The sequence below is a fragment of the Theropithecus gelada genome, chromosome 12 (assembly GCF_003255815.1).
Source record: "Theropithecus gelada isolate Dixy chromosome 12, Tgel_1.0, whole genome shotgun sequence".
Classification (NCBI taxonomy): domain Eukaryota; kingdom Metazoa; phylum Chordata; class Mammalia; order Primates; family Cercopithecidae; genus Theropithecus; species Theropithecus gelada.
The window spans coordinates 108028913-108044439 of record NC_037680.1 but is presented as its reverse complement, the minus strand read 5'-3'; the positions used below and the strand labels follow the sequence as shown (position 1 = coordinate 108044439).

General features: G+C 52.3%; 1 protein-coding gene across 2 annotated transcripts in view; it reads right to left on the bottom strand.

The window, feature by feature from the left end:
• Positions 1-6260: 6260 nt before the first annotated feature.
• ARMC9 (armadillo repeat containing 9) overlaps positions 6261-15527 on the bottom strand; it is a 181235-nt gene continuing 171968 nt past the window's right edge. For both annotated transcript variants that reach the window (XM_025405229.1, XM_025405230.1), the window contains exons 24-25: positions 10719-10891; positions 6261-9335 (exon numbers count right to left, since the gene is read on the bottom strand). In XM_025405229.1, coding sequence (XP_025261014.1) covers positions 9313-9335; positions 10719-10891 — 196 coding nt within the window. In that variant the 3' untranslated portion in view covers positions 6261-9312. The remainder of the gene's footprint in view (positions 9336-10718; positions 10892-15527) is intronic.

Genomic DNA, 15527 nt, shown 5'->3' with positions numbered 1-15527 from the left:
GACCCGAGACCAGCCAGGGAGTGGGTGAGGGCAGAGGGGCAGGGCCAGTGCAGTGTGCTGCAGAGTCCTGGGCCGGGAGACAGTGCTGCAAGGCCAGAGCCCCTAGGTGGGGCATGAAACCCAGCCAAGGCATTGCAGTGCCTGCCTGTCCCCACCCACGGCCACTGGTCATGGAGCCTCAGAGTCCAGCTGTAAACTTCTCGTTAGCCAAACCACTGTGTGGGAAAAAACTGGTGTATTTCCTCCCTGGGCCAGATTGAGTTTCTGAGTTTTATTTAACTACAATTATGACCTTGAACTTTTCAGTCCAGTTTGCTGGGCCCACTGCTGCCTGTGCCCGATGGAGACCTTAAAATCCTCAGCATGAACCTTGGGCCTCATGGCCAAGGCTCTGGCCCGGGTCTCACCCATCAAAAGAGCCTAGAGTGGAGTCTGGACCTCAAGCCGGGCACTGCCACTGTCACCATCTGTCCCACCATTAATCCCTGTACTGAATTCCTTAATCACAGGCCACATCATCCCCTCTTTTGTCCCTTCATCATCTTGCATTTATACACGAAACCAAGAGAACCCTCATGATTTTGAAATAAAAGTGAAGGTGGAAGCTTGTTTTCCTGAGTGGAGCAGAGAGTGGAAGATGGAGTGGAGAAGAGTGGAGGAGAGACAGTGAAGGAGGGAGTGGAGGATGGAGTGGAGGAAAGAGTGGAGGAGGGAGTGGTGAATGGAGTGGAGGAGGGATTGGGGGAGGGAGTGGATGACGGAGTGGAGGATGGAGTGGATGATGGAGTGGAGGAGGGAGTGGAGGATGAAGTGGGGGAGGGAGTGGAGGAGGGAGTGGAGGAGGGAGTGGAGGAGGGAGTGGACGAGAGTGGAGGATGTAGTGGAGGATGTAGTGGAGGGTGGAGTGGATGAGACAGTGGAGGAGGGAGTGGAGGAGGTAGTGGAGGATGTAGTGGAGGAGGGAGTGGAGGAGGGAGTGGACGAGAGTGGAGGAGAGATGGAGGATAGAGTGGAGAAGAGAGTGGTGAATGGAGTAGAGAGTGGAGGATGGAATGGAACCTGGAGGATGGAATGGAACCTGGAGTGGAGGATGGAATGGAACCTTTCTTTGAACTTAAAGAAAGAGGTGTTTGCTCCTAAGCAACCCGAAGGGGCCCAGCCAAATGCTGATTTCCCTGGCAGGACCCAAGCCCTGGGCATCCATCAGCACCACCTGATGGAAGGGTAAAGGGCCTGTGGAGCATTGGAGGTGGTTTCACAGTTAAAAATTTAAGGACCGGAGTTACACTGGGCTTGAAGGTGGGTTTTGAATGAAGGTGGGAGCAATGAGGCACATAAAACTCTAGCAGCAATCCCAAGTCTGAGTGACCAGGGTCAGTGTTTTGGTTATAAACCTTTGGATTCCTAGCAACACCCAACCTGAAGTATCTTTTTTATTTTAAAGGCAGGGATTTATTGGCTCAGATAAGCTGAGCGAGGCCGGGTGTTGCTGGAAACAACCAGATTCCACCGGGCGATCGGCCCCTCTGCCTCTTCCTGAATAGCGGCTCTTTCTCTCCTCCTGTACCATGGCTTCCTCCAGAGATGGAGGCCCAGCCACCAGCAGCTCTCATCTCAGCTTTGTCTTTGAAACGGAAAGTGGGGGGCCCCATCTGCTCCCTACCAGGGCAGTCAGGCAGTTCCCATGTGGACCACATGGCAAGAGTGCGGGGCGGTGGGGGAAGCCTCCACCTGGAGGGAGGCCACGCCCAACCCTCACCCTGGCCCGGCAGCACCATAGCGACACCAGACAACCCTCATGGATGGGCTCAGCAGAGCACCAGGACGCCCTGAAGCCCGAGTTCCAGGTGTTGTGCGATGCCACTCTCCACCCATCCTCTGGAAGCAGCATCGTTGATCGTGGCCCCCCTTGTTGGCTCTAGTCGGCCTGACTCAGGAATTAATTGTCCTTGAGATCCTTGTATTGACAGTGGCCACTCCCTCCATTCTTCCTCTCAGCCATGAGAACAACGAACCTCCAGCTGCCTGGGCCTTGGCCTCACCCCAGGGTGGCCTCGCCCTGCCGGACTCTGCCTCCTTTCCTAGGATGGGGCGTTGGTCCTGGGGTCTCCTGGTACCCCAGCAGCCTTGCCCACTCATGTGCACTCATGTGGCACAGCAATAGCAGTGAGTCAGAGAGCCAGGTCTCCTCCCTGTCACCATTTCCAGGGTCCCCTGGGGAGGGGGGTTTCACAAAATCTGAACCTTCTCTCCTCTTTGGCTTGGTTTTCGCATTTTTCCACCTGATCACTATTTCATGCCCTTTTCGGAGTCTTGGCTGCCGCTGGGGTCTCCCAGGGATGCTGATTTCCCTCTCCCCCAGCCTCCCTCCCCCACTCCCCGTCTCTGCTGCAGCCTCCCTGGGCCTTGTCCAGGGTGCTCAGTGCACAGCAGCCACCTCCTTGTTGGTTTGCCACACAGCCCCAGGGCAGTGATACCAACAGGGCCCAGGTGGGATGCCCTAGGCCAGGCTGAGCCATTGGCCTATCCTCAGATCCTGGGGCCAAGGGCCTCCCCGGATGCTGTGCACACATTCTTTTTTCTCCCTGTCGCCTAGGCTGGGGTGCAGTGGCACAATCTTGGCTCATTGCAACTTCCACCTTCTGGGTTCAAGCAATTCTCCTGCCTCAAGCCTCCTGAGGAGCTGGGATTACAGGCGCGTGCCACCATGCCTGGCTAATTTTTGTGTTTTTGATAGAGACAGGGTTTCACCATGTTGGCCAGGCTGGTCTCGAACTTCTAACCTCGTGATCTGCCCACCTCGGCCTCCCAAAGTGCTGGGAGTACAGGCGTGAGCCACCGCGCCCTGCAAGCTGTGCACACATTCTAATCACGGGGCCTGAAAGACTGGCCTTTGGCTGGGCATGCTGGCACGTGTCTTTAATTCCAGCACTTTGGGAGGCCTCGAAGGAGGATCAATTAACGACAGCCTGGGCAACGTAGCAAGACTGTCTCAAAAAAAAAAAAAAAAAAAGACTGGCCTTTGGCTGGGAATGGCAATGGTAATGGCCTCCCGACTCCAGGCCCCAGCCCTTCAGCCCCACTCTTCTTGATTTTGGCTGAGGTACTTTATCCAACCTCTACCCCACCTTTCCTCGGTAAACCCAGGGTCCCTGGCCCTGCCCCTCAGGGCCTATAAGCCACTGGGACCCTCTGCCTGGCTTCTCCCTTGAAGACAGCGCTGCCTGAGTTGAGGCCTGGCTTGGCATTACTTGGAAACTTGCCAGTCGGGGGGCGGCACCCTGTACTCCCCTCCCCTTCAGCCTGGTCAGTGCGCCTCACTCCAGGCTGTTTAAGACCCAGGCCACACTTCTCACGTATCCAGTGAACTCTTCGCTCCCAGGATCTCGTGAGTCATCACTGAAGACTGGTGACAAAGAGCAGCTCCACACCTGTGCACACTTGGGGCGGGCACGTTTCCAAGAGGCCCAGAGGGATGGTGACAGTGTTAGCAGCAACGCTGTGCCAAGCAGGAAGGTGTCCAAGCGACACCTAGGACAACTGGAAGAAGCCCCCACTGATCACAGAAACGGGGAGAGGCTCTGGGCCAGATGCTGGAAGGGGAGCTGACACAAGTACTTCGGGCCAGTGTGAAACCTGAGGACCTGTAGAAAGAGACGTGGGCAGAGACAGCCGCTGCCTCTCCATCACGCATGACACACCCTTGGCTTTGCCATTTCAGGGACGCACACTGCCTTGCTTCCTCTAGCTCTCCCTGACTTAGTTCCTGTTCCAGCCAGCATCCTGCCTCTGAGGCTGCACCGTCTTGCACTGCTTCTGCCAGTGGTGTGCTGGTAAACATTTAACAACCAGCTCTCGGAGGTGGGGGCTAAAGCTCTGGTTTGTGGTGCTTGCCAATTTCTGTGATTTAAATACCTCCACTATGGCCAGTTTCAAGCTACCAAAATGATGTCACTGAATACAGAATTGGGAAGGGATGTCTAGCAGCCTTCGTTAATTCTGTCATATTTCCACCATACAGATGCAATAGATGTGAATAACCTCCAGGACAGAGGACAGTGGATGCAGGAAAATCCTTAGGAAAAGATGTTTTGATTATTTATTCCTTTTGTTTTTAATAGAATTTATTTTACTATAAGTTTATATAACTTAAGTTTGGTAATGGCTATGTTTAAAAGCAGCTCATAGAATTCCTCCAAACTGGGCCGGGCATGGTGGCTCATGCCTGTAATCCCAGCACTTTGGGAGGCTGAGGTGGGCGGATCATGAAGTCAGGAGTTGGAGACCAGCCTGACCAACATGGTGAAACCTTGTCTCTACTAAAAATACAAAAATTAGCCAGGCATGGTGGCACGTGCCTGTAATCCCAGCTACTTGGGAGGCTGAGGCAGGAGAATCACTTGAACCCGGGAGGCAGAGGTTGCAGTGAGCTGAGACCGTGCCATTGCACTCCAGCCTGGGCAACAGAGCGAGTCTCCATTTCAAAAACAAAACAAAACAAAAACAGCAACAACAAAAAAAAGAATTCCCCCCAAACTTACTAATCAGCTCCGTGAGCTGTCCCAAACTGGCCACACACCACTGCCTCCTGCCCAGGGGCCAGAGGACGGCCTGGTGGACTCCTTGCTTCCCAGCATCCCTCAGGATCACAGCTTTGAGGCCGTTGCTCCAGCCTCCCTTCTTAGAGCTCCTGCCATCCACCTTCCTGCCTTCTCCGGGTCTCCCCTCTGACCTCAATGCCTTTGGCAACCAGCTCACTGCCTTGACAGGCACGGGTGCAGGCTGACCTCTGGCCAGTGCTCTAAGGAAACTGCTCTCAAGCTGGCCTCAGCCTGTTATCTTCTTCCCCATCTCCTCTACAGCCTGACTATGGCAACCGCCCTCCATCCCCTGCTTTCCTCCCTGGGTTCCAGAGCTTGCATCACTGGTCCTCCCCCTGCACCCCTAGTCCTCCTCCCTGCATCCCTAGTCCTCCTCCTCCTCCTTCCCTGAAACTCCTGCACCCGCCCTCTTCTTTCTCACCCCCCGGTTCTATCCTGTTTCCTATTTCTCTAGTCCCCCTTCTGAGATCCCATCGACCCCCAGGCTTCAGTAGACAACTTAAGGAGATGACTCTGGATGGGGCTCTGTAGGCCTGACTTTTTGTTAATTTTGCAACTATTTCCTAGAAACCTGCCTGATGCTTCAACCTGGGGGCTGGTGCTCCGGCCTGGACTGTGGCCATCCGAAAAGGCCAGAAATTCTCCCTACAAGATGGATGGCAACTTGAAAGCCAATGGGACTGTGTCTCCACATCCTGACACACTGCAGCCCCAGAGAATATATTTGTTCAATGGAATCTAAATGGACAGGGTATACCACAATGGAAAAACAGCCCTAAAAGATTCAGTTCTGCAAAGTTCTGAACAGTATCTATGTGGTAGATTGCAGCAGCATTGCCCCTGGTTCATTCGGGGTCCCTGTATCCACGTTCTCTCACACAGACTTGTGCTTTGGCCATGTGATCTGCTTTGGACAATGGGAGAATAGCGAACGTGGATATGAGACTTGGGCTTGATTTCTCTTACTGCCATGAGAGCCCCGAGGCCACCATGTGAAGGAGCCTAAGCTGGAGGAGAACTAAGGGCTCAGCCAACAGCCCACTACCAGACATGAGTGAAGCTCCTGACTGCCCTCTGACCACAAGACACAGTTGAGTTCAGCCAAGCCCAGCAGAAGAATTGCCTGTCTGTGCCCAGCCCCCATCACTGATCCACATCATTATAAAGCTAATATATTTGTTGGTTTAAGCCACTAAGTTTCAGAGGTAGTTTGTTATATGCAAAAGCTAACCTAATCACTTCTTAGAACAGCACACCCCAAATAGTATCTGGAGAGAGAAAGATAGGCAAACAGGCACACCACCAGCCACAGGCTGTGCTATCAGGCACTGTGGGAGGGTCAGAGGGATCCCCCAGATTCTAGGCCAGGATTAGGAAGAGGGGGTGAGGTATTCACCTTGCATACAAAATTTAAAGGGATACCCCAAAACTCAGTATGAAGACAAATGATGTAATACTTTAATGCAATATTTAAAAAAATCAAATTGGTAACTCTGGTCCACGTCCCAGCTGCCCATTTTGTAAATACAGTGTTATTAAAACTGGGGCTGGGATTAGGGTTAGACAAGACAGGTGGGGTCATCCAAGTACAGGGCCAGACTTGTTTTTATTAAAAAGTTTGATATTTTATCATGGCTTTTTTTTTTTTTTTTGCATGAACCTTATTTGTTCATCTGGGTTTTTTATTTTTATTTTTATCTTATTATTATTATTTTTTAGCTCTTTTGATTTGGGTCAAATCTTTCCTCACCTGTTGACTAATTTCTGGCAGCGAACTGGATCTCAAACCTCCACCTGCCTATTAAAGTCCCCACCACAGGTCCTAATTTAAGCTCTTGCCAGACAGTTCCACTTTGCTGTTAATGCAGAAATGAGATCAAGTCCCACTCAGAAGAAACCAGAAGATACGAGGTAACCAGAGGGGTGGCTCAGCCTCCAGGGCAGAGGAAGCATAATCCACCTGGGGCCTTACCATTTTCTAGAAGGTCCAAATATCCTTCTCTGTGGCTTCCCTTGGTAGTTTTCAGGGGCAAACCTTAGGAGCCATCTGCTCGGATCTCCATCTGGAGACCTGACCTTTAAGCAGGTTTATTTGTGTTTCCGATTTTTTCCCCTTAGACTTTGGTCATACCCATCCTCAGCAAGCTCATTGGAGCCAGTAGATAGTTGGAATATTTGTGAATAAGTTGTTGGTATTTTACAAAGTATATTTCTAGCTGTCAGCGTTGGAATGCAGAGGCGTGCGCCCAGGAGTGGACTCTCCCAGGGTGTGGTGCTGAGGCCTGGGTGATATTTTCAGCACTTTCCCGGAAGAACCACCCGTATCTCACCTGGTAATCGCAACTGTTTTTTTTTTTTTTTTTTTTTTTGACGGAGTCTCTGTCTGTCGCCCAGGCTGGAGTGCAGGGGCATGATCTCGGCTCACTGCAACCTCCGTCTCCCAGGTTCAAGCGATTCTTGTGCCTCAGCCTCCTTGAGTAGCTGGGATTACAGGTGCACACTATCACATCCAGCTAATTTTTTGTATTTTAGTAGAGACCGGGTTTCGCCATGTTGGCCAGGCTGGTCTTGAACTCCTGGAGGCCTCAAGTGATCCGCCTGCCTTGGCCTCCCAAAGTGCTGGGATTACAGGTGTGAGCCACTGTGCCCAGCCTAATCTCAGTGTATTTTGACCCTAAGTTGGATACTCCCCACTTCTCTAAAAGACTATCTTTTCTCCTCAAACCATCAGACAACTACAGATCAGACTTTAGCTCTTTGGTAGGCTCGAGGGAAAAGTAGTTGTTGACTTCATACGAGGTAGACGCTGACCTGACCCCGATGATTCTCCCATCCCCTGGATTTCTGCTGCTCCCACACCAAGGGCGGGAAAGGCTGTGCCAGCCAGTGGCATCTGAGGAATCCGGAGGGGAGTGGACTTCTTGTGGGGAGCGAGAGAGATTTTTCCATTTCACTCCTTTGCTGTTCGTCTGCAACCACTCTACACCTTTTCAAAGTCTCACCACGGAGGAGTAGCATTTGGGAACTCTGTACTTTTCCTCTGTCTGCACCCCTGACACCAGGGGCGAGCTGTGGGTTTGCTCCCGAAGCCTCCAGGTCAAGTAAGGAGTTCAGAGAGGGCCTGGAGGCTGACAGGTCAGGACGGCAACCTTCTTCCCGGAGCGCAGAGTGGCCTCACACATTTCCGGAGAGCCAAGAGGTGGCTACCAGGCCAGTCACACGACAGTATCTAATGTGCCCAGCCTGGAGCCACTGCCAAGAACTCACAAGATTAACCGGGGTCCTGGCCCTGGATGAGCTTCTGGTCATCCCTTGGGTAACCTGGCCTCCTGTTTGCCTCCTCTCCCTGCGCTCCTGAGGCGTCAGGGGGCTGTGGAAAAATCCAGCGCTTAGCCTTTATTTACGACCACTGGGACCACAGAGATGTCCCCATTGAAGGGTCTGGTGGGCAGATCAGGTGCCTGGGGGAGGGCACATGACTTTTATCTGCTTTCCGTTTCCCTTCACACACACACACACACACACACACACACACACACACACACAGCATTAAATACTGATGGGTTTTATTTGATTTTAGAGCTTGGGTAACATCCAGGACATCTGTGACTTGCTGGTCCTGAAGGCAAACATCCTTCCTCTGCCCTAAGTCTGGACTCTGACGACAGCCCTGGTGAGGGGTGCACAGGCCTGCCCCGCGGGACGGGCCACTTTGTGGGTAGAGCTGTTTGTGTCTATGGTCCCGGTGCAGGGAGGGAGGCAGAAGGTGCTCCCTGGTCACACCAGCGACCTTTTTAAGGCCTTCAAAAAACGTGTGCAGAGGCACAGAGCTTTGAAGAGGGTGGAGCACGCCATATTCTTTCTCAGATTTTTTTTTTTTTGGGACGGAGTCTTGCTCTGTCGCCCAGGCTGGAGTGCAGGGAGATGATCTAGGCTCACTGCAAGCTCCGCCTCCCGGGTTCATGCCATTCTCCTGCCTCAGCCTTCCGAGTAGCTGGGACTACAGGCGCCTGCCACAACGCCCTGCTCATTTTTTTGTATTTTTTTAGTAGAGACGGGGTTTCACCATGTTAGCCAGGATGGTCTCGATCTGCTGACCTCGTGAGCTGCCTGCCTCGGCCTTCCAAAGTGATGGAATTATAGGCATGAGCCACTGTGCCCGGCCTTCTTTCTCAGATTTTAACAGAGGAAGAAAACACCAACTTTGCTGCTGAGACACAGGCTTGAGAATAAAATGAGCTTCACCTAAGTTCCTTCTGGGTCCCGGTAGTCGGTCTGAGTGAGGAGAGCTGGATTCAGCAGCCTTGGAAAGGCCCTGCTCCAGGCTGGCCCCACACTGTCGCCCCGTTGGGGCCTGGAGGGCCAGGGCTGCAAATCCAGCACCTGCTGTTTCTGGGGCCAGAAGATCTCCCGCGGGCAAAAGCCACCCCCTCCTGTGTGTGTGAAGGGTGAGCAGGAAATCCCCCTCACCAGGACGCAGTTCCAGGCTCTCCCCGGCCCTCCTTGGTGGCTCTGCCCTGGGAGAAAGTGACCCGGCCGGTGGGGCTGCGATGGTCTTTGTCTGGTGCTGCCTGGAGAGCCGGCCTCCCCTCAGCTCCCAGAGTCTTGTGGACAACTGTCCCTTTACATCCGTCACTGGCAGCTGCTGCCAGCTGGGAGCGGGAAGCTGGCTGGTCCTCCGGCAACGTGATGGGGACACCCGGGGACATCCTTACTTCCTGTGAGACTGGCTGCCTGGAGAGAAAAGCCAGAGCAAGACTCCAGCGTTGTGCGGTCTCCGCACAGAATCCCCTCTGTCCCACTCAGTCCCTCTTTCAGCCGGCTTAGAAGTGAGGGAACATTCCCTCCCCCAGGTCGCCTGTTCTGTGGCCGGGGCTCGACTGGCAGGCCAGTTTTTCCTCACAGGAAGCAGGCCCTTTGGTGCAGGTCGCTCAGCCAGCTTTGCTGGCAACAGCTCACAGGTTAGTTGAGCCCACAGGACACACAACGCCCATGGCTAGCTGAGCCGTCCACACAGCGACCATGCTATGCTGCTAGATGTGGGGCCAGGCCAGCCGCCAGTTGCTGGTGTCACTGTCGCTATGAACTGGGGATCCCTGCCCCAGTGGCACCTTCCTCCTGGCTGAGCCACCCCTGGATTTGCCGCATTTCCTCTGCACCTGACCTGGGCTACGGCTGGCTCGGCTGGGGTTTGGGGCGTGTTTCCCAGTGGGAGGCGGGAGGGGTCCCAACCTGGCTCCCCAGCCATGGCCATTACCCCCACTTCCAACCCAGCATGTCCCCAGCTGACCAGAGCGCCCAGGGCCCGGCCAGGAAGGTAGTGGGGTGGGGCGGGCTGGGGGCGGCCACAGAAATGCGCATATCCTGAGCGGGACCCCTTTCATCCTGCCTGACCTTCTTTTGTTCTGTCCTTTTGTTTCCCCTGAGTTTTGGTAAAGCCCTCTAGAAAGGTTCAGCTCAGCTGGGGCGTGGAGGTGGAGGGGCTATCAACTGGCAGAGGCTGGAAGGCGACAGAGAAAGACAAAGTTGTCCTTACAGTGAGCCTCAGGTGAGAGGGTGAGAGGGAGGCCCCAGGGAGAGAGTGGGGGCCCTTGGGCCCATCCCATTTGCAGGCCCTCTGACAGCCCCTCCATGCAGCCAGCGAGCAGACACCCGCTTCTGTTTGACCTGGGGGTGGCCTGAGAGGCTGGGCCAGGCAGGGACACAGCGGCTGGACCAGGGGCTGGACCACCTTCCACCAGGGCAGGTCTGAGTTTCAGGGCTAACCCTAGGGCAGTAGGGCCAGCTTAGGGCCAAATCTATAAGCTCCACAGAGGGTGGGGGGAAGGGGCTTCTCTCTCAGTGACCTGCCTGGAGGTCTCCCTCCTCAGCTTGAGTTTGAGTCACTGAGGCCAAAGGGAATTTAATAGGAAGGAAGATTCATGCAGAACCTGTCCCTGGAGGAAAGGAAGCCGCCCGCTGGGGCCTGTTTGTGTTTGGAAGGGAAGCAGCCTTCTCCCCTTCTGGCCTGGCCTGGCACACACAGGAGCGTGGGGCCAAATACAGCAGCAAAATGCCCCTCCCTCCGGGTGGGCGGGTAGCCATCCTCCCATGCCAGCGGGGCCCAGGCTGACTTACTCTGCAGGCCCCTTGTGGAGGACGCTGTGGAGCCGGGGCGGCTGGCCTGCTGGGGGCCACACGAAGAGAACGGAGGGGCCAGAACTGACGCCTTTGCCTTGGGTAGGTTCCAGTCCAGCATCTCTGGAGTGCCGGGGGCCGGGGGCTTGCAGGTGAAGGCTGATGCACATTCCCTAGAACAAAACGTGCAACCTGGAGTCCCAGCTACCACAGTGTTAGAAACTACAGGAGGGGCCGGATGTGGTGGCTCCCGCCTGTAATCCCAGCACTCTGGGAGGCCAAGGTGGATGAATCACCTGAGGTCAGGAGTTTGAGACCAGCGTGGCCAACATGGTGAAACCCCATCACTACTAAAAATACAAAAATTAGCTGGGCGGGGTGGTGGGTGCCTGTAATTCCAGCTCCTCAGGAGGCAGGAGAACCCCTTGAACCTGGGAGGAGGTTGCGGTGAGCCAAGACTGCACCATTGCACTCCAGTCTGGGCGACAAGAGCGAAATTCTGTCTCAAAAAAAAAAAAAAAAAAAAAAAAAGAAAAGAAAAAAAGAAACTGGCCGAGCACAGTGGCTCACGCCTGTAATCTAACACTTTGGGAGGCTGAGGCAGGTGGATCACCTGAGGTCAGGAGTTGGAGACCAGCCTGACCAATATGGTGAGACCCCCCCATCTCTACTAAAAATACAAAAATCACCCAGGCGTGGTGGCAGACGCCTGTAGTCCCAGCTAGTCAGGAGGCTGAGACAGGAGAATTGCTTGAACCTGGGAGGCAGAGGTTGCAGTGAGCCAAGATCACACCACTGCACTCCAGCCTGGGTGACAGAGCGAAACTCCGTCTCAAAATAAATAAATAAATAAATAAATAAATAAACAAACAAACAAATACATAAAAAAGAAACCACAGGCAGAAGGAGACAATGGGCATAGGGTGGGGAAATGCAGGCACCAATGGGAAAGAATCCCTGCGCCATGGAGCTTTGGGTCCGGCCCCACTGCTCTCCATAAGGTGACTGCACGGATGTTCCCTGATACCTTGGGAGCCTCAGTTTCCCTGCCTGTAAAATGTCTAAGGAACAGCTGTGAAAACTCAGTGAGGTCATATCCTGGGCCCAGTTGTTAGGACCCCTTAGATGGAGGTATGGTTCTGGGGAGTAGGACTTGGGAGGAGACTGTGGGATTCTTTGGTTTGATTTGTTTCTATATGCCTTTTTTTACATTGACAATATACCACTTTAATAATGAGAAAAATAGGTCAGGCGCAGTGGCTCACGCCTGTAAGCCCAGCACTTTGGGAGGCCAAGGCGGGCAGATCATGAGGTCAGGAGATCGAGACCAGCCTGGCCAGCATGGTGAAACCCGTCTCTACTAAAAATACAAAAAATTAGCCAAGCATGGTGGTGCGCACCTGTAATCCCAGCTACTCAGGAGGCTGAGGCAGGAGAATCACTTGAACCCGGGAGGTGGAGGTTGCAGTGAGCCAAGATTGTGCCACTGCACTACAGTCTGGGCGATAGAGTGAGACTCTGCCTCAAAAAAAAAAAAAAAAAAAAAAAAAAATATATATATATACACACACACACACACACATACACACACACACATATATAAAATAATTTAAAAAATAATACTTATATCTGAAAAGTCTCCAAATCCAAATTGGAAAACAGTGGTATACAAACTGCTCATACTTTTTAGGTAAGAAGTCTTCAAACTAGGTTCAAAAGTATAGTAGGGATTTAGCCCTATTATTATTATTTTTTAATTGTAACATAGCTGGGTGTGGTGGCTCATGCCTGTAATCCTGGCACTTTGGGAGGCCGAGACAGGTAGATCGCTTGAGCTCAGGGGTTCGAGATTAGACTGGGCAACATGGCCAAATCCCATCTCTACAAAAAAAAAATACAAAAATTAGCTGGGCATGGTGGCACGTGCCTGTAGTACCAGCTACTTGGGAGGCTGAGGCAGGAAGATCACTTGTGCCTGGGAGGTCAAGGCTGCAGTGAGCCTTGTTCACACCACGGCCCTCCAACCTGGGCAACAAAGTGTGACCCTGTCTCAAAAATTAAAATTTTTGTATCACTCATAACACTACTCCCCTAAATATTTTCCACATTCTACCTTTTGCCTATGTGACATTGTTGCTTACTTGTAGGTACAGTAATAGGCTCCTGTTACCACTCTGCTTTTATGAGTCTCACCCCACCCTCTCCACACGTCCACGCAGACTGTCGTTAGCATTTACAAGAGTTGGGTATTATTTCTTCTGATGCATATACTCGGATTTAATGAATGGATGCTCTGCTTTTCTTTCGTTCATTGATAGAGCTCATGGTGCTGAGAATTCTGCTAGGGGCTGGGGATCAGAGATCAGGATGCATCTCCTGATGGGATGAGTTCACAGATACACGGGGCTATCTGACCAGGGAACTGGGTTGTCAAATCATTACATGAAAGCTTTGCTGATGTGTTTACACATACAAAGGAGCTTTGTACATAGTCTAGTGAGGTGGCTTCTTTCTTTTTTAAACTGATACATAATTGTACATATTTATGGGGTACAGTGTGATATTTTGATGCAGGTATAATGTGTGTAGCCATCAAATGTGGTGTTTTAATATTATTTGATTCAAATTTTTATGTTTTACTATTCATATTTTGACATTTTGTGTCATTATTATAATAGTTAACTTATTTTAATTTATCTTTTTTTTTTGAAATGGAGTTTTGCTTTTGTTGCCCAGGCTGGAGTGCAATGGTGCGATCTCGGCTCACTGTAACCTCCGCCTCCTGGGTTCAAGTTCTCGTGACTCAGCCTCCCGAGTAGCTGGGATTACAGGCATGCACTAGCACGCCCGGCTAATTTTTGTATTTTTAGAAGAGACAGGGTTTCACAGTGTTGGCCAGGCTGGTCTCAAACTCCTGACCTCAGGTGATCCACCCACCTCTGCTTCCCAAAGTGCTGGGATTACAGGTATGAGCCACCGTGCCCGGCCAGTTCACTTATTTTAAATTGTAGTAAAATATCCACAATATTTACCATCTTTAGCATTTTTAAGTGTAGCCCTGCCATATTTTAAGAAGGAACAACAGAAAACCTAGTAAAAATGACTCACATGAATAGCGGTACTATTCCTGGCAGTGGTAAGGGCAGGGGTTAGTGCTTGGTTAGCTCCTGGACCATCACATGGTCTTGGGGGGCAGGGCAGCCAGCACCAGCTAGCCTGGGAGGCAGCCCTCAAAGGCAGCCAGGGCCCCCCAGGGTTGGAGGAGCTGGCTGTGCAAGTCCAGGAGGGATAACTGGCTTCCATATGGCGCCTTAAAGCCAATGGGCAGCAAGGTCAAGTTGCAGGGTCAGGGTCAGCTGAGGTGAGTCAACAAGAAGCCCAGGGAGAGAAAGCCTGGGCAGCAGGGCCCAGGACTACGTGACCTCCCACCCCAAGGATAACCGGAAGAGGACACCGTCTTTTTGGAGAGCAATTTGGCACTGGGTATCAAAGTCCTTATGTGATGGTCATTACAAATAATTTTTTAAAATTTGTTTTGCTTTGTTTTGTTTTGAGACGTAGTCTCGTTCTGTTACCCAGGCTGGAGTGCAGTGGCGTGATCTTGGCTCACTGCAACCTCCACCTCCCTGGTTCAAGCGATTCTCCTGCCTCAGCCTCCCGAGTAGCTGGGACTACAGGCACCTGCCACCACACCTGGCTAATTTTTGTATTTTTAGTAGAAAACCCTGGCCAGGGTTTTCACCACGCTGGCCAGGATGGTCTTGATCTCCTGACCTCGTGATCCACCCACCTCGGCCTCCCAAAAGTGCTGGGATTACAGGCACGAGCCACCGCGGCTGGCCCAATTTTTAAAATTTTATTATTTTTTTAGAGGTAGGGTTTCGCTAATGTTGCCCAGGCTGGCCTCACACTCCTGGCCTCAAGAGATCCTTCCACCTTGGCCTCCCACAGTGCCAGGATTACAGGCATGAGCCACCATGCCTGGCCCATAATGGTTATTTTTATGGGCCAGGCATGGTGGCCCAATTTGGCTGGGCCATGGTGCCCAGATATTCAGTCAAATATTATTCTAGATGTTTCTGTGAAGTTCTGTTTTGGACAAGATGAACGTTTAAATCAGTGGGCTCTGAGTGAGGCAGATCACCCTCCATAACATGAGTGCCCCATCCAGTCAGCTGAAGGCCATAACAGAAAAAGACTGGCATTCCCTGAGCAAGAAGGGGTTCTGCCAGCTGGTGGCCTTTGGACCTGAACTGCAACTCTCCCCTGACTCTCCAGCCTGCTGGCCTACCCCATCAGATTTTGCACTTGCCAAGCCTCTCCAATCACATGAGTCAATTCCCTAAAATCAGCTTCTCTGCTTCCCTGGAGAGTCCTAACTAATATACCTTAAGCCTGCCCCCCTCTCCCTAGGACATGGCTGTGAGTGGTGGGAATGAGCCTCCTCAGACTGGGGCTCCCGCTGGCTGGCCCCTCCCACTGGAACTGGAGAAAATAGCCCTCGTGGCCAGGCGCGGTGGCTCACGCCTATAATTCCAGCACTTTGGGAAGCCGAGGCGGGTGGATCACCTGAGGTCAGGAGTTCGAGACGAGCCTGGCCAACATAGTGAAACCCCGTCTCTACTAAAAATACAAAAATTAGCTGCGGGCGGTGGCGCATGCCTTTAATCCCAGCTACTCGGGAGGCTGAGGCAGGAGAATCATTTGAACCCAGGTGGTGGAGGTTGCAGTGAGCTGAGATCACACCATTGCACTCCTGGCCAACAGGGCGAGACTTTGTTTCAAAAAAAAAAGAAAGTGGCCCTCAGC